The 25,017-nt window shown below is 38.1% G+C and overlaps 1 protein-coding gene across 3 annotated transcripts in view; it reads left to right on the top strand.

Annotated features, from left to right (window-relative positions):
* HHAT (hedgehog acyltransferase) overlaps positions 1 to 25,017 on the top strand; it is a 159,457-nt gene that overhangs the window by 63,948 nt on the left and 70,492 nt on the right. For all 3 annotated transcript variants that reach the window (XM_042789828.1, XM_042789827.1, XM_042789826.1), the window contains exon 10: positions 15,869 to 16,070. In XM_042789828.1, coding sequence (XP_042645762.1) covers positions 15,869 to 16,070 — 202 coding nt within the window. The remainder of the gene's footprint in view (positions 1 to 15,868; positions 16,071 to 25,017) is intronic.

Raw genomic sequence — 25,017 nt, 5'->3', positions numbered from 1 at the left:
GGGTTGGGGTTTCTTTGTTTGTTTGTTTTTAAAAATACAGTACCAGAATGCATTTAGATACTGCAGTGATGGGGATATGATAAGCATTTTTATAGAACAAGCAAGAATGTGGTTTGACAAGCACAGGCTGTTTCAAATAAAATACAGAACACTTACCAGTGCCTGAAAATAATTTTGGAACAAACAGAAATCTTTTGAGTATTGTTTTGAATAGTTGTACTATCCTGGATCGCACATGACATGCAGAGAATAAACAGTATGTTAAGATGACGTTCAATGTAACTTTCTTGTCTAAGGGAGATAAGTAGAAAGGATGGAATCTGCGTTTTTAACCATTACAGTTATGAAAAATCTTCTTTTGTTTACCTTTTTATCTGACTTAATATGGCTTTCCATGTATCTGTTTCATGCAGACAATGTATGGGAAGCTTTACTGAATCCTACTGAGAGAATGTGGACAAGCTGAACCCTATAAGATCAGATTGCATATTTTAAAGGTATTTTCCTATGCATTTTAAAAGTGATTGCAACATGATAATTTATATACCTTGAAAGCAACTCTCTCTTCCCAAGTACACAGAAGGAAATAATATCTTTTTGTAAAAGTCATGAGAAAATTATTAAAAATAATCTTTAACATCAGACCCATCAGTACGGAATTCATACATAAGCTGAAGGATCTAGAGCATAAAGGACTACTATCTATCTCCCTCCTATATGTTCTTTCAGCCATGAAGAGATATGTATTTGTACATTGATAATAATGACACTTTATACTTAAATCACTTGATAATTTCCAGGTGCTGAACAGATTTTAATTAGCATCTCACCTTGCTTCCAGTCAGCTCATTCTTACTGAGTCAGAACACATTATTTCTTGGTATGCAATGTTTCAGCATAATCAACTTTCAGCTTGCAAACAGTGTAAAAATCTGTTCTTCCTAGTGTACAAGCAGTTCTTGAGACTTATACATGGCAAGGTCACTTGCATTTGAATAATTATGATATAATTTGAAAACATAATTACCATCTCGGCGGTAAAACCGCTTTCATCATTATTGGTCAAATGGCAAATTTCTAAGATATGCTTAATTTCTGTCTCTCAGTTCTTCTTCAGCTCTGCTTTAATTTTCATAAATTGAGTCTTGTGTATTAGTCGCACAGGAAGAAAAAGATGCTGAAAAGAAACAAAAAGCATGGTGTTTTTTCCCTTCTGCAGTTCATTTCCACATAGACTTCTTCACTTCTGCAAACCTGGTGATGGAAAAAAAAAAAGTAGGGTGCTTGCAAATGGTGCCAGCACAGTTAGCTAGATCTTTATCTGTGTTCACTTTGAAGCATATGTGTTCAATCACTTAGCTATTAGATGAAGCTGATCCAAACACAGCGTAGTAGGGGTTAAAACTTTGGGGTTAAAACTATATAAAATGGGTTTGGGAATTTGTTTAGTTATGTTTTATCTGTTGTTAATGTCTGAATCACAAGAAATTAAGAAAGCCTAGAATTTGAAGGTGAAAATGTCAAGCAATTATTTCATTTTTATAATAGAGCTTTTGGTCATGTTTGACAACTTGAATATTTTGCATACTTGATCATCTCTTGCTAGCAGCAAACATAAATGAGAGATACTGATTCACACCTACCTGTGGACTGGTCGAGTGCCGTCAGTAAAACATTCTCTTCTTTCCTCTTGGCCCTTTTTCTCTCTCACACATGCATGCAAAAATCCACATTGCATTAGCTGAATGATAGCTGTGGGGGTACAGACCTTGCTGTGCTCTTCAGTGCACTAGTAAGTCCAGTACAGCTTTACTTGGCAGTAAGCTATTAAGTCTTCCTCAGAAAAGAAACCAGGATAGCACTGTAAAATCCTGTCCAGGGCTTACTGGTTTCCTGGCGAAGCGTGAGATACGGTGAATGTTGAGCCAGGGATGCTGGATATTGTGTTGAGGATGATAGAGCTTCCCTGGGCAAGTCCATAATATTGTCCTAATTTGTGGCCTTTTCAGGAGGCAGAGATGGGATAGTTGAATACTTTGCACTAAGGGTTGGACCTGTCTGTGCTTTATGTTTGGTAGCTGGTTATCCTAAGGGGGTTTGTTTTTTGAGCATAGTAACTAAGAAACCAATTTGCAGAATGGAAAACTTTGAAAAAAATACTCCATGCAGTCCAGGAGCCTGTGAGAAACAGAAAGTGTTCAGTGTTGGTTACTCCTCATTTGAAAACAGGGTGAATGTATAAATTAAAAGCTTTTTGGATCACTTTAAAAGATTTGGGTTCTACATGTTATCTAAGTACATGCCTGATGTTAAGCATGTACATACTGTCCCAGTTAAGCAAGACAGTTAGGTCTGTGCCTAACATGGGATCAGTAGAGTTTAAATATGCCATTGCTATGTAATTACATCCCTTGCCCTGACTTGTTCATTCACATAATGGCTTTCAGAGACAGTAACAGCAGAACAGTGTTTGTACTATAATAATTTTCTCTGAACTGGGAAATGTTAACTCTAAGTAGCATTATTAGCTAGAAAATTCTGAATCATGGACAGGACAGGCTTGTCTTACATATCAAGCACTCTGTACAGGCTGCTGCCTGACATTGGGTGCTATCTGGAGCCAATCTTCCTTAGCCTGACATGGCTCTGTGGTAACCATTGATCCTTGCAGGATTATGTACGGAAAAAATACTTGGATTAAGAAGAGTTCTTTTGCTGCTTTATTTCTCGCTATAAGGAATGTGGAAAGAGAATACTTTCTTAATTACCGAATCTCAATGGCTAGACTAGAAGTGGTACTGAAATAATGCTGAAATGTTGATTTTTAGTATTGCACTTCAATTTTAACTAAAACAGGGCTGGAGTGGATCAGCTGCTGTTAATAGATTACACAGTAAACAGGTGATGCAGTCTGATCTTTATCTTGTTTGCAGCCAGTGCAAAAAACCCCAAGAGGCAGAAAGCAAGCCTGCATGGTGTAAGACTCCTCTGCCTCTCTTCCATCAGACTAACATAAAATAATCAATGTATTTGTTTCATAGTGCCTACCAGGCTCTTTCCTGTAATGATTTAAGCGGTGTTAGAGTTTGTCAAGCACCAGTGGTTGGTACTTTTGTTTTCCCTCTCTCTCTTTTTCTTGAATAGGGGGCTCAGCCTGTACTTCCTTTGTCTTTGAAGCATACAAAAATTATTTGATACATGTTTTGTTCACAAAACAAAAAAATTGATCATAAAGACATTTTCTTGATAATATCATATTTCAAAATTTCTGAGTTAACTGCATGGTGGTTTTTTTGTATTGTTATTCTCCTTTAGAAAGTAAAAAAACATAGCAAAGGTGGCTGAAGGTGGATGATGGAGAAGGATGCCCTTGTTATTGATTTGAACTCTACCTACTCAGCAGAATAAAAGCCACAGAAATCTTCCTTCACAGAATGTACTGATATTTAATACTGAACTCTATTAACAATTTAAAAAATGCTGTATGATAACTAAGACCAGGTTTTCTTGCTCAGATACAGATAGCAAAGAAAAATAATCTATCCTGTGCGAAGATCCTGTTGATCCACAGGGATTATCATTGTTAAGAAATATGTATTTCAGAACTAGAATTAGTTCTAAAACTCAGATTACAATTTAAATTTTGCCTGTGCTCACTTTTGCCCACTCTTTGTTCTCATTACACCAGGAGCTAAAAATCACCTCTTGTTCTGAATGACAGCAGCCCCACCTAAAATCCTCAACCTTCTGCCAGCAGTGGATGCTTTAAAGGTTTTAAGGCCAACTGTTTCAGCTGGTTTTATGCTCTCCCCTATAGCTTTAAAGGGGTGGTGGAACCCCCTTAAATGAGTCTGTGACCGGATCCTTTCACTTCCAACCTTAGTGCTTTCTCATCATGCCAGGCAGGATCAGAAAAGCCATTACCTATTGGGATCTCAGGAGTAGCCCCAGCAGTTTGTGCTTTTGGGCTTAGAGGAGAGGTGATGAGGGATCAAGGGAACAGCAGCTGTCCAAGAGGGATTACCTCAGGAGGCTGTGTCATATGCTCAGTTTATCCCATAAAGGCACAGAAAGGAGTCCGAGATGCAGAGAGCAGTGCTTGTATGTTTGCTCTTTAAATAATATTTGAGCTTAACCCTCACAGCTTAGCTGCAAAGTTAGTACTGTGCATGTTCTCAGAAAAGGATTTAACTGGCAGGCTTGATGTTAAGGACTGCAGTTTAGTTTGCACTGTAATTTCTTGAGAGTTTTTCCACCCTACAGGGATAATTACTTCTCAATAAATATGCAAGTAAAAATGCCAATAGATCGTGGAAGCATAGTAAGAGTTCTTATACAGGAATTCTTAGAAGATTAAAATTGGACAGGCAGGTTATAATTATGTACGGCTATTCTGCCCAGCATATGAGACAAGAAAATCATTGTATCTTGCATGTGGTATCAGGTTTTTATAATAAAGAATTTTTAATGTAGGAAACACTGGTTTTAACATTAAAATGGAAATCCTTTAATGCATATACTCTGGAAATTGAACAAACTGAAGTAACACTCAGATTGGAAGAAATATCTGTCAAGTTCACTCTGATAAATCCAATCTCTAGACTAAGTTAGTTGTGAAAGTATTTTTGTCTTGCTGCTTGTTTAAATGTATGTTCTCCTTAATGAAACCCACCCCTGCACCCACAAAACATGCAAGCATCCAGTTGAAGCATTTGTGTGAATACATGCAGAAAAAGAAATTTAAATACACAGTTATTCAATACTTCTTTTCTCTTGAAATAGCAATGAGTTGTATCATCATCTCTGTAACTATGGAAAGGTCAAGAAACCTTTCTGATTTTTCAGTCCTTAAATTTTGAAAAGTGTTGATTTGGCTAGTTTTAGGGGTAGAGCAGAGGTAGCTTGGTGCAAAAGGAACTTTGCAATGAAAATGAGCACAAAACCCAGATCCCTATCCATCTGAAATTGATGAAAAAAATCTTGCTGACAATAAAAGAAAATATGGTCTAGCCGTTTCTCTTAGGGGAAAATAAAGTGATCTTAGTTACCACTGTCCAAGAAATCCAGTTCTTCCTTTTGTGCTTCCTTTTGTGTCATCTTCACTGCCATCGTGGCAAAGCTGCAGTAGGGTAGAGATATTTTTTTATTGTCTGGTACTCTCATAGATTTGGAGCTTACAGCCCTGGGAGGTACTCACACCCTGTTGCTGAGGGGTGTGAGTGAATACTGAAGCAATTTAAATGCTTCATTCATTATTTGGTGAATAATTCAAGCAGTTTGAAAGCTGAACTATAGCTATCCTACCAAGATGGTTTTTATATTACTGTTTAGATTTTAACTGACAGATTTGGTTTTAGTTGAGGTTTCTCAGGGAAAACATACTGTTTGGTGTTGATGTTTCTATTTAACTATTTGAAGCTATGTGCTATTTTTTAGCTGGTTAGACCCAAATACTGAGGATGATGTGAGTACAAGCTGCTGTTTCAAAGTCTGTTCCCAAGCACCACCAGGAATTTGGTAGGCTGTTCCCAAGCTAGGTGGAGTTTTCTTGCTTCTGCTTGTTTACCCCCACTTTTGAAGAAAGAAAAGGTGTTTGTTTGCTTTTTACAGTCTGATGAAAGCAAAAAACAGGAAAAACAATCACTGGTGACCCAATGTGTAAGCCAGATACTTCCTTGAATACCTTTCAGAGAATTTTGTGAAGGCACACTGATTGGAATGCTGCTGAGTTTTAATGGTCTTTAACTCATTTTCTACCTTTTCTGGCCTATGTTTGTACTTCCCAGTTAAAACCAGTTTTGTTGATTCATCATCTTGGGGCTTTCCATGAAGATCAGTGCAGAGAAATCATTCTTTTATCAATCATTATTTACTCTCTCTTTCTAACAAACAGGCTACTCAGACAACTATACAGATATAAGGCTAAGTGTTGTAGGGGGAGAAGATGATTCATAGACCTTTCTGTGCTACCCTAACTGATGGGTTTTTTTCTGACAGGCTTTTACCATTCCTTTTTCCGTGAGCATATGTTATTTTTTTTTCCCATTTCTTTCCATTCCTTACATACAAACTTAAATTTCTGTCTGTAGCTACAGTATTTCTTACTCAAGTATTATCTTTGCATTGAGTTAATTTGTTGCTGTATGTTCAAAAACTATTGGTTTTTTTAGCTCTGGTCCCCTGTCCTGCTGAATTCACAGGAACTGACATTTCCCACTTAAGTTTTTGTCTGGATTGAACCATGTTTCTGACTGGTGCTACCAGAGTGTGTCTGTGCTTTCTTTACAAATGAGAAAAAAAATGAGATCATCATTATTTAAGGTTGCTGCTTCAAGAAAATAAATACTTTGCTTCACTCTCCTTAATTACAGTTGATATCCATTCTCACTTATATAACAATTAGGCAACGTTGATTTGGGCTGATAAATAGTGATTGTATTCTCTATCAGAGGGAATTTAACTCTGCTGATGTTTGAAGGGTTTTTGACACAGGCTAGAGAGTGTATAGAAATTATTTAGTGTGGAAGGTGCTCAATAATCTTAAATTAAGTCATCCCACCTTTGCCTAGACACCTCAGTGCCTTGGTTGTATTTTATAAATAGTCTTTTACCAGAACTGCAGACAGTATTTTCTAAGAAATTTGAACTCAGCTTAGAATAATGTCAGAAATCTAAGTCGTCAAACTTTGTGCACATGCAACTTGGAGGAGTATGTAATGCTACTTAATACTTAAGCAGAGGCATTGATATTCATAAACCTTTCAATAATATTTAGACAAAATCTCTTCTATGTTTCTGCTTTTCATGAATTACATGCCTTTATTTTTTCAGTGATGCATTTGAAGTACATTTTGTGATGTTGTTTTATAATCTGAAGGTTGTAACTTTTACTGAATCTTCGTGGACTTTGGAACTTTGGATCTCAAACATTATTCTGGTCTCACAAAAATTTGTATTTCTGATGTACCCAGGTGAACGTCTTCCGACGCCTTGATTTCTGCTTGTCTGTAGAACTATACAGCCCAGTGAGGCAAAGGTATTGCATGGTTTGGTGAAACTGCTGTGTGGTCTGTGAATACTAACAAAGCCCTTTGACATGCATGTGTACAGAGTGACATATAAATGCAAAAGAATTACAAAGCTCTTCACAAATGGATCTGTGATGATTAAACAATCTTTTCTGTTATCTAGCAAATTACAGAGGGCAGTTTAACTTCATAACTTTGTTTCTAAACAAAAATACGTTAATAAGAGAAATAACATAGGTTCTGTTGTAGCGACTACATTTCATGCACTTCTTAGGCAGAAGCGTGCTGGAAAAGGTAGCTGCTAATTGCACAGTGATGGGTGTGTTTTAAACATCTGAAGATGTGGATGGAGCTGCATTTGCCTGATGTATTTGGCTTACTAAGATTAGCAGGATGGCTAAATAGCTTGTGCTTACACCTGTGGAATTTAAAGCAGCTTTCTAAGAGGTGGGAAGAAAATATAGTACTTTATTTTTGGCATGGTCAAAGCAACAAATGACATGTACTTAACAGTTTTTCACTAACTGAGCCACAAATAGTTCAATATGTGCAGTCACACGCACAAGAAGAATTGTTCTCTGTTGCTTTAGCTGTAATTGAAAACTACTGTAAAATGTGCTGTTGTGAATGCACACTTATGATGAGAGGGGAGATGCCAAAGGGAGAAATTTGCTGCAAAGGGTTTATTTGTATGTGAAAATTATGCCTCTGCAGCCTCTGGTGCAGATATGCAGAGCTCTGAATTTTGAGCTGGGCCCTCCAGTGTAAGAGTCAGGAGAAGTGAAGAAAATGAGGAAAAAAAAGTTAATTAATTTGTTCATGGTGTTGCTTATACATTTTGTCTAATCATTCTTTAGGGCACAGTGAACAATTCCTAGTGTGGAAAGCAGGATTGGGGTCTCCGTGGGTAATGCCCTAGCCACAGACTTGTTTTTTCTTGCATGTTCACTCTTTGAGTCTCATTCTCTTTTCTGCCTAGTGGCAGCCTGGTAACAGACAGCTGGAGTACTCCTTTGGGAGTCAAGATACGTTGGTCGTCTTGGCAAAGAGCCTGACCTCTACCATTTTATAAGCAAAGAGTGGCAGTGCTATTATTAGATCCCTCCTCCAGCTGGGTTTTCAAAGGAGTACAGCCTGATTGCTGTGCTGCTGAGCTCAGGTATTATCAGCACATGGTAGGTGTATTGTAAGCATCAGGAATGAATTGGGCCCCTGAGGGGAGTTAAGTTCAGAACAGCTTCGGGGAGCTCAGCGGGCTGGATGTGGGAGGAAGCGGGAGGTGGGGACACAGCCCGCCCCCACCCAGGGGCTGAGATGTAGGCGCTTAACTCTGCGCTGTTTTGGCAATAACATATGGGCCTCTACCATCAGCAAAAAGGATGGGGCCCTGGTTTGGACTTGGTGATTTAGCTAGTCTTTTGGTGCTTTGGTCATCTGGAACCTCTCCCATTGCAGTCAAAGATAGCTGACCGGTAGTTTTGCGTTTGACTGTGAACAGGTGGTGGTGGGCAGGGTTTCTGTCTTTCGTAGATGCGTCTGGGAGAAAACTAAACACAGCAGTCCATCAGTAATGAAACTTTTTCTATTAAAAGGAAGTATTATGATTTAGATTAAAATTTCATTTGAGATAAATGAGTCTCATTGAAAACATGAGCTTCCTTGGAAGAGTGAATTCAAAATGATTTGTTCAATATTCCCCAGTTATCTGCCCTTTGACATATGGACTTGACCTGGATCATTTTTTATGTTGAATGCAAGGGAAGAAAAATACATTACACGCTTTTCACTTTTTAGCAGGAAACTGCACACTCATGGGAAACATGCTAACAACTGGAGAGTGAACCAAATTCAGGTCATATTTGTAAAGCAGACTGTTCTTGCATAGGAATATTCTCATTAATGTTTTGTAACCCAAATGGACTTAATTTCTTATTAAATATTTTTGTGGTAATTTAACAAAGCTTGCCTGGAGCCAACATTAGCTTTAATATTTTAAAGGGTCTGCATTTGTCAGGGTCTCTCTAAACATCACATTAAGCTGGTGAGGTGAGAGAATCTTCCAGAGCTTCAAAAGCTTTGCCAACAGCCCAGAAAAATTATTAGACTGTGTAAAAAATTGCTTCACAATAAGAACAAAGCTTACCTCTTCTAATGGAAATTCTGCCAAATGGTATTCCAAATACCTCTAGTTTTGGTTTTTTTTTTTTTTTTCAGGTGCAAATATGTGGGGCTCAGCCTTCAAAGTTATGTTTACAGGAGATGTTTCTGTGATTTAAAACAGATTTATTCATGTAGGACCCAGTCTTGCAAAGACATACAGGTGTGCTTTACTTATGCGCTCTGCGTAGCTCCATCCAAGCCGGTGTCAGCTTGAACTGACAAAACAGGAATGGTAAGAGCTCACCCAGAAGTAAGAATTTGCAGAACTGGGCCTGAAATCTTTTTATTATGCAGTAAAGAAAAAGTTTGAAATCAGTGATCTAGGACCACAAAAAGAAAACATGGGCTTAAAAATAAATAAGGGAAACCCAATGCCGGTTCTAGAGGGAATTCCTTTTTAGTTCTCACCCTGTGTCCTGCCACACTTTTCATTTCAATCAAATCTCTTTAGTGGTTACAATCCTTGGGACAATTTAGGATCAACATAAATGATAACTTGGTTATTTAGGTTTATCCTCAAAATTGTTCAGGCTCACATTGAGCATTGACTTCATAACTAATGATGAAGAACTTTTTATTGTCGTAAAGGGTTAAATTCTCCATGTATAATACTGCCTGGATGAAGCTTTGTATAGATGTCCACAAATAGACAACATCACTGTAGAGAATATAAAGCGATTTCTGTTGTTGAGATGTAAGATGGAAGACTTTATTATTGCTATTTAAACTTTTACTGTATTAGCTATGTAACTGTCCAACTCAAAACAGTATGATTAACCCTTGAATTCTTTGAAATTTAGAGAGTCATTGGAATTTGGAGCATCAAATGTTCCCTGAAATAAAATACAAAAAGCTCATAAATTAATTGTATTTACAAGAAATTTGCCATTACAAGCAAATTAACATTTTTTTAAAATTTACATTTCGCCTGCTTTGGATAAGGCATTCCAAGAGCAATAGCTAAGGAGAGGGGAAGAAAAGTCATGGATAGCATGCATCTTGCTGAATGGCCTTAATTCAGAAAGAAATTTAAGCACATGTTGAAGAAAGCCGCTGGACAGAACAGCATTTAAACAGGTGCTTTACTTGCACTTGCTTCAAGATTTAAATATGTTTAGAATTACATACATGTGGAAGTAAGAGCAGTGTATTGAGGCCTCAAGGAATAAAAGCCCTTTACAGTATTCTTAACTGGTTATAAATGCTCCTCTTAGAGGTTTTCTGAAGTTAGCAGAATAAAAACTTTATAATGTAGATGTCATTAAAAGAAAAGAAACAATGTGTTTTCCAAGGGAATGATTGTCAGATCTCTCATGATTGTTCTGTAGATTACCACTTCAAGAAAACTAACAAAATGGTTATTGGATTTAAAAGTTACTCTCTGTAAGCAAATGTCACTTTTAAATACCTCAGCTATTATGTTTGTGTTTGCATTACTTTAGGGATTTAAATGGTACCATTTACATATTTTATCCAATTCTCTAATGTTCACTTAGTGAGTTAAAATTAAGATAAGTTGTGTAAATGGAACAGCTTGCTGGCTGTAGATAAGCTGATTTAAGCTACTGTAAGTGGGACTAGAAGTAAGGCACTTGGTTATTCAGAAGACACATACAGAGTTATGCTTTGTGAAAGTAGCATATTTAATAGCACGTAAGTTTTAGTTTGAAATCAAAACAGAGTCTATGGAAATATGGTGAAGATTGACAGCACATTTGCCGGGGGGTGGGGGGAAGGCTAAGAATTTATGTTTACTCATGTTTAGTCATGTCGGGATGTGTGTGTGTTCAAACAATTATTACTATATAACGTTCTCTCAATATTAATTTGTATTTATGTGCGTCAGATAACCCCCAGATGTTTTGAGGTATTTCATCTACATGGAGTAGTCATCCCTCTTCTCTCCTCTCCATCTAGTATACACAACTTTTTATTCTGACAACGTGAAGTGCCTTTCCTTGTCATTAAAGAGAGATCTAGCCAAACTAGGAAAGGTTGGCAAAGCCTGGCCTGTAGCATTCACGAGTTCCTCTTTGACAGCCTGCCTAGAAATCTCTGTTCTTTCAGCTTCAAATTTCACGTTTGAAGTTTTGTCAGGAATTGACTTTTGATCCCCTAAGTTAATGTTTTATTTTTAAATGCTCACCTAGCCTGCATTTTTTGATATTAAGCATCTTCCACGGGTCTAATCTTTCTGTCTGTAATTTTCATGGATCTTAAGGGGGACCAGCATTACCCATCCCTCTAAAACATCCTGGAGGGACAAGACGGGTTGCCATCCTCAAATCGACTTGCCTTAGCAACCTTTTCTCTTTGCAAAATACTTTGTTGCTTTCCTTCATTTATCCATCTTTGGCTCATTGACCACCAAATAACTGTTGACTTTTCTTTTTCTGTGAGTATGTGAATTAAGATAGAGTTGCACTGGCACCACGCCTTTCAGCTAAATCTGCCTTCCTTGAACATCTATGGTAAATGTGTAATCTGTTTATGAGCTGTTAAGAAATTCTGCTGCGAGGGTGTTCCTTTAAATTGTGTTAGTCTGCCATGAGAAGCCATGATTCCTTTTATGTGCTACTTTTACGTGATAATAGTGCCTGAACTGGGGGCTTTGAGCTTCTCTGTGGATTTTCTGTGATTAGAGATGGAAATAGTCTTAAAAACTGCGTGGAAGCTTAAAAGGAGATATTTATGTAATGCTATTCTACATATGGCATGGCAGATCGGCATGCTCTACAGCAACCTCGCCATTTGTGTAAATCCTGAGTTTCTAATCACAGTGCAGAAGGACTGTATGGTAGATAGAAGGCAGACAGAAGTAGTGGTAAAAAGGAAAAAAGGTGGGAAGCATGATTGTAGTAGCCATTGTCCCTTAATCTCTCTCTGTTTGTCTATCTCCCTCCCTCCCTGCCTCCCTCCTTCCTTTCTCACAGATTTTGTTAGTGAACTGGAAGACAGAACAGCTTTCCCAATGTACTGTAAGAGTCTCCTTTTCTTCCCCGTCCTGCTGGGGGGGAGTGAGCAAAGGGCTGTGTGGGGCTTAGCTGCTGGTTGGGTTTAAACCACAACAAATTGTTAGTTACAAAGCTTGTGCAGTGTCATAAATGATAATACAGAAGTAACATGTTTCTTCTATCTTCTGGCTTAGTAATACCATTCACTGGTTTGTTCTCCCTCATACTTAAGTGTAAATGTAGCTTTCTGTAGTCAAATGAGTACTTTTCTATGTAAACACATAGGAAAGATATTGAGAAATCAGATTCTAAACTTCCACAATGCTTAAAAATAAGAAGAATACTTTTTTTGTAATGGCAAGGGCTCTTGTGGTGTTTTTTTTGCCAGACACTTTTGGTCATATCAGAGAGCGGAGTGGCTAGCATGGAGCCAGGATCTGGTCCTGGCTGCACACTGTCCAAGTTGCCTATTGCTTGTTTGCAGGCCTGCCAACATAAGAGTGTAAGCACAGGAACATGACATGGATATGATGTGCATGGGTGATGAGGTAGCAAATACTTTTTATCCTGATGTGTTCTGTAATGTAATAATGGATTTTTTGAATTAATTTTTCTGTGTAAAAACCACAGGAACATACAGAATTGCTTTTCACACTGCTTAAGAGAAATGACTCAACATCCATCAGTCCTTCATACCTACTTTAAAACTGCCAGTGGGAATGCCCTAACAAGGGAAGGCAAGACCATGCAGTCTGAGGGTGGTTAGTGCCCTTGTGACAAAAAGTGTCAGCCAGCCTCTGTTCTGTTTTCTTACGATAGCTAGCAAGGAAGGAGAGAAGTGTTTGCATTTGTCTTCCAGTCAAGGAGGCAGACTCTCCACAGTACAGGAGGGGAAGGTCGAAGTGTTAGTAAAGATTACGTGACTAATTTTGGCTCCTGTCCTTCTTCAGACAGGTCTTCACAAAGATAGCACAAGTGAATTTTCAGTTGCACAATTGCCATGGGCCTCGCTAGGAGCTAAAACTTCACTGACCCTGAACATTCATCAAAATTATGAGTTATTGCTGCTCAGTTATCTATCTGCTGTTGTTAAACACTGAAAAACAGAAAATAGCCTATTTCTCTCTGCACAATAATCTGAAAGCCATTCAGGCCAACATAAACTGAGCTGCAGTTGCAAATGAACAAGCTGGTGCTGCTGGGCCATACCTGGCAATGCCAGTGCCAGTAGAGCCTGCCTGTGCTGAGAAGATGGTTGGTGCCTACACAACAGCTCTGTCTCAGGGCAGGGAAAAGGACTGTACAGAAACCTAGAGCTACTTCTGCAGTAAAAGCTACGTTTTGTGCTGTGGATTTAACCCAGGACCCTGTGAGATCAGCAGAAAGGCTTCCTTAGGGCTTAGAGTAAGGTCTCCATCACAGAGATGTGTCTCTGATGGTGTCTGGGTTACTTTTCAATGCTGTGTTTCGGTAAATGTATGACAGAGTGAGCTTTGCTGAGAGTGGCAGGGCTGGCAGTGTCCTGGTTTGGGCTCCTCTGCAAAACGAGGTACTGCCATGCTTGCAGGGATTGAGGGGCAGGGAGGTGCTGCTCTTGGGGTTGTGGTTTCTCATCTGCGGCATGGGGCTGCCAGCCCCCTCCAGCCAGCCTGCAAGGGGAACTGGTGATGACAATGAGCCCTGCCTAAAAAAATAAAACAATCAGCCTTTAAAAAGGAGGTCCCTTTAAATGGAGGTGTTGGGAAATTATGTCCTAAGACGGGATGAGCTGCTTTGGTCTTTCATTTCTGCAGTCCTTTGCATAGAAGGAATTTGTCTAAAGCAGTGGTGTCTGTGGCTCTGCTCTCTTCACCGCCTGTGCCAGAGCGCTGCAAAAGATCCCCCTGGTTACAGGCTGCTAAGACACCTCTCCCCTATTAGACTAACTGATTGCAATTTCAAGCATCTATTATTGCCATACTGTTTCTTTAGATATGTGATAAGACTAGACCCAAGAAAAACGTAGTAAGGGGAGAGAGAACAAAACCACAGCATAAATAAAAACTATTGATCTTAACTTCTATTTATTTTCATATTCTTAGTAAAAAGCAAATTTATACTGAAAATCATTATAGATGTGATCAGATATTCCCTGTAGCAGGTTAAAGTAAAAAGGTGTATTGATGTTATGCATAGAGAATTTGGAGCATTTGACAGGGTTTTTTTAATGACTTTTCTATTTGCCTTGCAATTACTCTCATCACTTTATTTTACCTTGTTACTATATGTTCTTACTTCCTAAGATTAGGAATAAAGCACTATGATAATTTCCCTTTAAAATTTTTAAGCTAGTATTTATCTCTGAATGTAAAATCTGATAACCAGAGATAAAAATTTCACTGCAGAAAATTTCCCTTAATTATCTTAGCAAGTAGGAATAGTCTCAAATATGAGTACAGCGCGTCATGTCAAAGGAATGACAGCTGAGGAGAACTGTCATCAGTAGTTCTCATATATCTCATCTCCTCGCTGGTACCCATGAGCTGCATGGTGACTCCATTGCCTGATGAGCTGCTTCAAAGTGTTGACAGAAATATGCAACTTTTTCAGATAAAGGCTGGCCAGTGGCCATGCCTTATTCGGAAAATGCCAGGAGTGGATGTAGCTCTCTAGGCAGGAAGGAAGTGAAGTGACCCAGAAAACAGTGTCAGCTTTCAGAATCCCATTGCTTCTGGTATTTTTACTGAACGAGCACTGCTTTTTGGCCACTTATGAGCATCAATTAAAGACTAAGTTTCTGACTTCTGGTTTCATTTTAAATGCAGAATATAATTGCATGGAGGGTGCTTCATATAGGTTTGGGGGGTTTTTTGGTATATGTGCTCTGAAGGTCATTAGGCAGACATGATCCTGAGAGTATAATACAAGAACTAGATAGGAAATATTTTCAGTTCTTATAATTTTTAACAAAAGATTTAAAAAGAAATAAATTACAAGCTTTTAAAAGTAAAACATGTTTGCATGTGTCTACATTTCTGACAAATGGAAAACATTCTGTGGGTTATGACTATACGTGACTTTATAGAATCATAGAATCATAGAATACCAGGCTGGAAGGGACCTCAAGGATCATCTGGTCCAACTTTTCTTGGCAAAAGCACAGTCTAGAAAAGATGGCCCAGCACCCTGTCCAGCTGAAACTTAAGTGTCCAGTGTTGGGGAATCTACCACTTCCCTGGGGAGATTATTCCAATGGCTGATTGCTCTCATGAAGAAAAATTTTCCTCTTGTGTCCAGTTGGAATCTCCCCAGAAGTAATTTGTACCCATTACCCCTAGTCTTTTCCATGTGACTCCTTGTAAAGAGTCTTATAATTTAAATTCACATGAAAGATTACATGTAATTTCTGAGCATATAAATTGACTTACAGCTACTACAGTTTAATAAACCTGAACATCTGTCCTTTCCAATTTTGAGAATATAGTTTATACTGTACATTTGTCTAATATGGAGGTCCTGTGACCACAGAACTGTCTTTTTGCCAAATGGTATATGCATATATTTCATGAAGTGGTCTATAGCTTTGCAGAAACTAGGGCAAGCTCTGTAAATAGAGAATGGCAGGTAATTATTCACATTCTTTTTTTTTTTATGACACAAAATAACAGATTTGTTCTGTAGTGAATGTTTTTCTGAGATTTCTGTGAAAGCTCTAATAACATTGCTTATCTGTCATTTCACCAACAGGTACATTTATGTTCCGATGGGAGGATCTCAGTCCAGTCTGCTGGGAACACTTTTTTCCACAGCCCTCACTTTTGCCTTTGTAAGCTATTGGCATGGAGGACAGAGTTATCTGTGGTACTGGGGGGCACTTAATTGGCTTGGAGTAATTGTGGAAAATGGCGTCAAGAGGATACTTTCTATTTCACTTATTCAGGATTTAATTGTAAGTTGAGCCTCTCTTCATTTCACATTCTTCTTTCCTGGCTCCATGCTCATTTGAATTTCCTCATTGCTAGTTTGATTTAACCTAGATTAAAAGTTGTGGATAATAGATAAAAGAGTTAGCATTCCCTTGCCCATCCTCCAGTATTTGAGGTAAGCCATATAACTAGAATTTTGCAAAGTATCAGCAAAGCAAACACTGAAATATGCATGGTTCTAAAAGCTTCCTCTGCAGTCCTAGAGTAAGCAACTGCTTGTCACGTTGTATATAGCTGAGCAGAAGCTACTTTTAACATTTGTATTCTGATTTCACTCAGAATGGCCTTAAAATATTCATCTTCACTAAAATTAGGAGTCTATATTTCTAACCATGTGTTTCCTGGACAAATGTGTGTGTAGCAGCTGCTTGCATCTGGGAACAAGCTTACACGGGGAAATCTTACGCCACTAAAGGCCCAAGTAAAGAAAATATTATTTTGAAGACCTCTGATATTTTCACTTTACTTATACTTTTGACCTTCATGCTGTTATTTCCAAAGGACAAAATTGTCTTTGGCATGCAATCATATGCAAAAAGCACTATTTTACTTTTGATGGTCATTTTAGTCTGCAGGTTTGCTCACTGTTAAATCCCAAATTTTCTAATAACTTTGTAAGAGTAAATAATTCCTACATCGTGCTTTCTTAGTAGTGATAAGCGCACAGAGTTTGTACTCCTGTAGAATGTGGTGGTGGTGGTGGTGACTCACTCTGCAGCCTGATGAAGTCCTGATGCTCAAGTAACTATGCTTGTTCTCCATCCCACCCATCTCAGTTTTCACTGTTGTGGCATCCCATATGTGGCAACTGATGAAGCCAAGTAATTTGGTAGCCAGAAGCAGCCAGTGCTACCTTGTACCATCCAACTGTCCATCACTGCGAATTCAGTGACAGTCTGGAAGCAGCTTTTTTCCTTCCTAGAGAATGAGTTTATCAGATCCATTAATCCTTCCTCTGGGGTGGAAATGAGCTTCACCATCTGACCAGCTGCATATGTTTGTCTCTGGACTAGAAGACAAAGTAGTTTTTTAGGCATCCAGCTGTATGGAGAAATATAAGTGTAGGGGCTTTTTCTATTTCTATGTCATTGTATTAGAAATTCTAAAAGAACTCTTAAGGAATTAAGTGCTTAAATACCATAGAAATTATAAGGATGTGACATTTTGAAGGTGGGGTTATATGTGTTGTATTAATTTCTAATACATAGTTCTAATTATAGTTATCCAATGCTGACAGTAGGGTTCTTTTGTATAAATTAACACCCTAGCAATGAACTGAGTGCCTTCTACCCCCTTTCTCCGTTTTGCTTTTATCAAGTGTTTTTAAAGGCCTATCCAATGTCTTCTATGTCTACCTTGTTTTTCATTTCTGTCTGGAAACATGACTGTAGACCTTCCTTAGAAGAGGCTTTCACATCTTTCCCTGAAATACCTCCGAAGCCAACATTTTTAATATGAATACTTTTGGCATGTGTATTAGTGCATTAGATCTTGCTGCATTTGTTTATGGCTGAGTCACACTTTGCCTTGTGCCTTGAAAGCCTCTCTACAACAACATGAGCTACAGTCTTTGCAAACTGCCCCTCATTGCTCTCTCCTCACTCTTCTAACAAACTCCCATATCTTCTTGAACACCAACACTGGGGAGCAGATAAGTAGTTGGACTTTGATTCCTCCTTATCCAAGGCATGGAGTGATGTGACATTCTTTAAGAAGTATCACTTACATTTAAAATGAACTGCAAATTTCCCAATGCTGTGTATAAATTTCCTTTTTTTCCCTTGTAATCTAGCTTTTGGAAGCATTCCCATAATCCTGCTTCAGCAAGAGGTGTGTTGCAAGCCTAGTCGCCGAGGTGTTGAGAACCCTATTCTGGGGGATGGGTTTTTCACTTAAATTTCATCTGTTGACAAGCTGAAATCCTTTGCATTCTTGTGCTTCACTCACTTGCTGTATTGGCTCTTGAAGGCTATTTTTGAAAAGGAAAATTTATTTTTGTCCCCAGAATAGCAGATGGGTTTCTGAAAAAATACAAAGCACAGGTTTATGCTTTTTTATTCTATTTACCAAACCTCCTCATGTATTGCTATTAAAGTTGAGTTACATAATTCAGTTGAGGAGGAGGTTTTTAATTAGTAAAATGTAAAAAAAAAATAATCATGAAGAACAAGTTGAATTTTAATTCTTCTCTGTTTTTAAAATGAAATGAATCACAAAAAATAACAAGACTTATAACAAAACTGCTTCCCTTTATTTCCCACTCTATTGTCTCAATTCTCTTGCAAAAGAAAGATTTAGAAATCTAAATAAAGCACATTTGAGTCTTCTCCTTCACTGAATCCTTGTGCTGACTAAGAATATATATAAAAAGAATTGGACCCTGTATTTATGCAGATTTTATGGTAGTTTAAATCTCAGCACTTTAAACCTAGTGCAGTATGGGAAAATAACACTTTTGCAGCAGTCTGACAGGTTTTAAATGTCATCTCAGGCATATTGAACTAGAATCAACAAAGAAGCACGGGCATTACTTGTGAAAAGTAAAATCAGTGTATAAACAAATATGTACTGAAAACAGTAAATTTTCTGACCCAGAAAATTGGAACTGAAACTTTTCATTTGAACTGGTGCAAACTAGTGCCTGGTTTCCTGATTTCAGCTCTAAAAGAGCTGATGCTCCTTCTTACGTACTTTTAAGCTTACACTGCTCTGAACTTCCATGTTTCAGTGAGTTGTGTTGTAAGAAGTTATCTATGTATCTTTTTTTTCCCTAGAGATTACTTGTTAGACATCAGTAAATTAGAGCTGAATTAAGTAATACTGTCTTTTCATTAAAACATTATATATAAAACAATAAATGCTATGCACCATAACTAGAGCATATCTGGAAACTTTATATTAAACTGGAGAACTTTCATTGTGTTTTTATCAGTTTTTTTTTTTTTTTTTTTACTTTTTCAGGATATATTTAAACCTGTATTGAGCAAAGTAGTGCTTTGTTTCACTGATTCTATATTAATCCCTTACTGATGAACAGAGACTCCAGTAGTATCTCCTTCAAAATCAGTGACAGCATTTGTATTGAGTTTTAATAAATAACGTATCAGATTTCTGAAAGAAAATGATAATGGCTATCATTTTTCCAATGCTTTCAATTTTTTTCCTTCTCCTTTTTCCTTATGGAAAACAAAATATAGATCTATACAAGAAATTAGATCTTGGTATAAAAATAGATTTAGAATGATTTAAACCTTAGAATAGCTGACAGCATCTTTAAATCAATAGATTAAATAAAAAAAATTTGGAAATCGCCCAAAAAAGATGTAGCAAAGGGGGTGAAGTTGGCAGATTGTTAAAATTAATGTTTTAATCTCAATTGAAACAGCAACATTTATCTTCTTAGTTCTTTCATAAAGTGAAAACACATCATTCAGTCTAGTAAGAATTTTTTAAATTGAGACATAAAGATCTGTCTTCTAAAAATCATGCTATGATGAATTTCTAGTTTAAGATCTTATTTCTAGCTTTATTTAGTAAGACACTAAATTTACCATAAAGAATTCAATTTGAGAAACCAACTGATTTTAAGCATGGTTTATTTTAAAGTAATTTGTACTATCCTTGTAAGTGTTTTGTTTTTTTAAAGTGTAAAATACTTTGATTTCTACAGTTTTATTTATGGCTGTAACAAGGTGCACTAATTAAGTCCGTTCCAGTACACTGTAATTGCTTCCCCAAGCCCCACTTTGCAAAAGGGGAAATACTTTGTAAGATGTCCTTTGATTTGGTTAGTGTGATAGATTTTTTTTTTTTTTCCCCCAGAAGGATGAACTCTATACATTTGTCTCTATAGTTAAAATATCACCATTGTTTTGGGTGCCAGAGATGTGGTCAATAAAATTGGCATCTGAAGCTTCACAGAGAACAGAATTTTAGACATCTTCAAAAAGCTGGGTGTGGTGGGGGATTTGTGTCTGTTTTTTCCTCTGTTTAATTTTGTTTGCGCTGTTTCTTCTGCTAAGTGCATTAAAATTCCTACAGTTATTCATAATAAGTTATGCATCATGCAGTGATCCTGCAGACAGCTGGTGTGGAGCATGGAAAGGTACTGGGTGGTGATGAGCCTGACCTCTGGGCTGTGGTTTGACAGTGAATTGAGCTGATCTAACAGCTCACTGTCACTGAAGGGGGAAAAGTTTAATTTCCCATTCTTCCCTTCCTCGCAGTCCCAGCACTTGCTTCTCTGCACACCTTCCTGCTGATATCTTTTCTGAGCTGACCTAGCTCTTTACCCCAGCAGAAAGCTTTACTTCCTCTGGTTATTTTATTACTAGGTGATTTGTCTCATGGAGAGGAATCTGAATAGCACCGAGGCAGTACGATGTGAGACAAAAGCCAAGGAAGAGAAGTGGAAAGGGAGGAGCTCAGCTGCTTGGAACCTCACCCTTGCAAACATACATAAGCAGTACAGGATAGTAGGCCGAGCCTCCGTATTTTAGATCAGTGGGACACAGAAACCATTTGGGTTCTGCTGCCGTAATTGCTCAGCCCTATGTTTGGGCCCAAATTCAGCCTAGCCAAGGTAAAGATCCCTGTGAATTTCACAACCATGTCCTATATACATTGAGCAAATGTATAACTATCTCCTTTAATGACAAAATTTCTTTTTGCAAGTATAACTCACTTTAAACTGCCATGAGACAACTGTAAAGCTTCCTTCTGCAGCTGACAGAGGCAGTATCTGAGCAAACATTAGGAACTCATTAAGGGGAGGTATGTTTGTTGACCACCTTGCAAGATTAGATCTTTAATAAGATCTCTGCAACACATAAACCCTTCTCAGCTGTTCTTCAGCACACACTAGGCTTTGATCTTTATTTTGCTTCATTTGGTAGAAAAAGTATTTATATCACTGATTTACTGATGTCAAGCCTTTCCTTTTTTATTAATAGCTTTGCATAATTCATACTTTTTTTTTATTATTATTGCAACACGGTGATTCAATTAACTGGCAAGCATTGCCAATGATACTTTCTTCATAACCTTTTTATGTGTTTGCTGTAGACTTCTGTTGGGTTAGTCACTTTACTCTCTGAGAACCTGTAAGAATGGAAGAAGTGGGGTAGTTGAACAAAGTCTCTTAATCAGACTCTTATTCTCTAGCGCAGAATTGGTTTTTGAGATATAAGTATCACCCATAATGTCAAAACCCAGACCAGTGGATGGGGCTTGCCCCCCACCCCAACCTTGCATTTAGCCATATTGTTGTTCTAGCCAGAAATCTCTACTATCCAAAGTAGATGTACCCTGACTCAGAATCAATGGAAACTACTTTCCCTAGATGTGAACATCAGCCAGGGCAGACTTGTGACACCTGGTCTTTGTGTGTGGTACCTAGAAGCAGCAAGCTGAGTTATCAAGGTGCTGTTTTGTACTGAGCTGCTGTATGACCATTAAAAGCAAATATGGGCTGGCTAATGCATCCTAGGGTTATTCCACTGAGTTTTAGCTTTGCCAACAACAATTCTGAGTCAAGTAATTCTTGCCACTTTTCTGCTTTCGCTTGATCTTATTTTTTTCTCTCTTTTCCACCCTCTTGTTGTAAGGGTTCACTTGTCTTCATGGAAGTGGATCCCAAAACATTTTGAGACCCCTGCTAAAAATGCAAACACACGGACCTGCACTTGTACTCCGACTCTGGTTTTCTTTACTGAGGGAACTTCTTGCCTCAGACTCAGTAACAAAGACTGAGAATCTAGTAGGTGTTGTTTTGTGTGAGGGACAAGCATATGCGATATGATGCTGGCTTTAATATGATGAATGACAAAAGTGGCTGCAGTAAAATTTCAGAGATAACATTCTATCATTTCCTACCTTTTGAGTACAAGCATCCATATTTTTTTTTTTGTCAAACCTGTGCAAGAGTAATTATTTTTTGATGCTACCAGTGGAGAAGCTGTTGTGATTTTCCATTTGTCTTTAACCAGATGATTGCTGCTCTGCTTCAGACTGTAGTGCCAGCTGGGAAGCCCCTTGTGTATCTGCTCAGTTGTCATAACAAAAAAATGCTTCTCCCACTTACCAGCATTATTTATGTCCTCTTCTGTTTTGGAGACATCAAGCAGCTTTCTGGTGCTCAGGCCATAACACAGTTTGAAAAGTAAGTAAGTCATGCTATGGGGTGAGAAGAAGGCAGAGCAATGCTGGTTATGCACTTCTTTGCTACTGTTCCATGAATACAGCCTCCCTCTGTTGTTCACCTCAAAAATTACTCCAGACAATAGATGTCAGCAGTTATGGAAATACAAGCTAAAGTACCAAGGAGCAGTTGCACTCTTTTCTTTCTGCTGTGACTTGAGCTACAGAAACTTGCCACAGGGAAAGCAAGGTCTGTATTTGTTTATTTATCAGATGTCTCCATGGGGATTATTACTGTGTATTACTTATTTGTTAACAATTTCACAGTGGCAGTGTGGGAGGGCCATAAGGGCAGGACCAAAATGCAGCACTAGCGATTGATGAAGCTTGATCCTTTCCCAATTTGATTACAGTTTAAAAGATAAAAAAGATGAAGGAACTGAGAGAACTGGAATGAACAGAATGGGAACCAGAACAAAAATAAGGATGTGAAGGACATGGGCACAGAGGAAAGTGCATGTCTCTCTCGACCTGTCCTCCTTGGTGAGAGCTGAGACATGTTTATAGGAGTAAGTGCACTGCCATTACTTGGTTAAGTTCCCTGCTTTAAACATAAAACAGAAAAGAGGATGGTGCATTTCAATGCTGTTCATTTCGCACTTTTCACAAGCTGCCACTTTAAAAAAAGAAATGTTTGTGCAGGTTCTTCAAGGGTGAAGAGTAAGTGTAGGAGCAAGTACAGAAATTTACTTCTGTGTATGTCAAACTTTCACACATGCATCTGTAAGTGTACTGCACACATATGAGCTGGTAGGAGGCTTTCTTCAAACAGAAGTGGGGGTTGGCTGTTTGCTGAGAGATGCTATAAATGTAGATCTTTTGGAAAATCTAAAAATGAACTGATGCTAGTGCAAGACAGCATTTTGTTGAGTGAATGTTTAGTAAGACATCAATAGAAAAGATGAGTATCTTCTCAAATACTATATATAGCATTTATTCCTAAATTCAGAAACAAGTTCTATTTGTGAAAATAGATCTTAACTGACAGCTGCTTGATTTTAATTGTGTGGTCCTCTTTTTATAGGAGTGATGTAGGGAATTACAGGTCATTTGCATCATCCTGTCTCTTGGAAAAATTTTGTCAGTTCCCGTCTTCATGTATGAACCTTCCAGGAGCTAATTTTTACCTTTGCTTTGGAAGGAAAGTATATACCTTGGAAAAAAACAGATGACCTCAGGCCACAATTCAGCTTGGGGAGAAGGGAAGGAACAACTGCAAGCAAAATGCCAGAAAAATAAAGCAAAGAAAAGTAAAGGGGACTGTGTCTAGGTTAGAGCTAGATGAAGAATGGAGTAAACAGCAACAGGAATGATTACCATGATTACTGAAAGATACAGTGTATGTTGATGGGAAATCAAATTTATTCTTCCATTTGGTGTGGCAGTTGTTGATGGATAAGATCTGGTGGCACATTTTGTTCTCTTTCTGCTTGCGGGCCTGTTCCTTATCTTGTTACTGTTATAGCTCTGGGGATCCCACAATTTCTTTTGGATTATTTAATAAAGGGATATTTTGCATGTGTATTCAACTACATTTTTTTATTTTTGTTGCTTTTCTGTTCTTTGGTACAGTTTCTACTCTTACACTATTCAAAATCAACTTCCAAGTGCAGGAATGGGTATTATATTGACACGTCAGCCTCTCATCAGCTGCCTTTCCCTTGCTCCTGCTGCTTTTAGAGCCTAACTTCTACCAACATTTTATTAATGAGCACATGTAGTCCCTCCCTTCATTCCTGTAGTCTCTCAAACATGTTTTTGTCACTATTACCCATTGACAGTGTGTATTAACAAATATTTTTAGAAGTTGCCCCACTGCTTGGACCCAACCCATCTTCATTTCTACTGCTCGCTTTAAAAATTAAATAAATTGACATTCTGTTTGGCAGAGCTTTGTCACAATTTTCAGCCTTTCCTCCGTCCCATCTGCTCCCCCAGCTGCTCAGTCACACCCTGCCCTCCATTTTCAGTGCTCCTAACTGCAGATAGATAAAATAGCCGGTAACTGTTAGTCAGGATGTGTCGCTTCCCTTCCCACTGTCCCATCTGCTCCTCACTCAGCTTTTCACCCGTGCTCTTGTTTTTATGCTGTCCCGTTATTTTTGGCAAATGGCTGCATTGCGGATGACCCAGATTCAAGGGATGCATTGAGATGTTCATTCTTGTGGCAATGGGATGATTACCAGGGTTCAGGGATAGACATTGAAGTGTTGGCCTGTCATTTATCTAAGAACATTTTATAAAAGAAAGCACTTAGACACTCTTAAGATTGACTGGGTGGTCTCTGTTGCTTCTGTAGAGAAGTAAACAAGTTCAGGCCTTACTCTTCAGTTGTGATGCAACAGGGGGTGAAAACCAAAGTTCAGGATCCTTAAATTGCAGTGGTTAAAGGAACCCCACTGTTAAAGTGATTTGAGGTTTTTTCCAAGCATTTTCCTCATATGCATAATGGCACCACCTGTGCCCCTCCTGTACTGCAGCAACTTCACTCACAAACATTTTACCATCCCTCCTCTCCCCCCAAAAATCCTTGAAAACCCTATATAACAGACCACTGCAAAGAACATTTCATTTACTTTTTGAAACATAAAGATGAGTCAACACTACATTAGCTTTTAAGCGTTGCTTCTCTAGTAAAAACCTTCAGAAAATTGAAAGGATGGAGCTTTTATGACTATAGGAAGCACACTTACTCCCCTCTCATACACTAGG

Source organism: Tyto alba, unplaced genomic scaffold (assembly GCF_018691265.1).
Source record: "Tyto alba isolate M040663 unplaced genomic scaffold, T.alba_DEE_v4.0 Super-Scaffold_16, whole genome shotgun sequence".
NCBI classification, from domain to species: domain Eukaryota; kingdom Metazoa; phylum Chordata; class Aves; order Strigiformes; family Tytonidae; genus Tyto; species Tyto alba.
The sequence above is the reverse complement of the archived record's forward strand: the minus strand, read 5'-3'. Positions and strand labels throughout refer to the sequence as shown.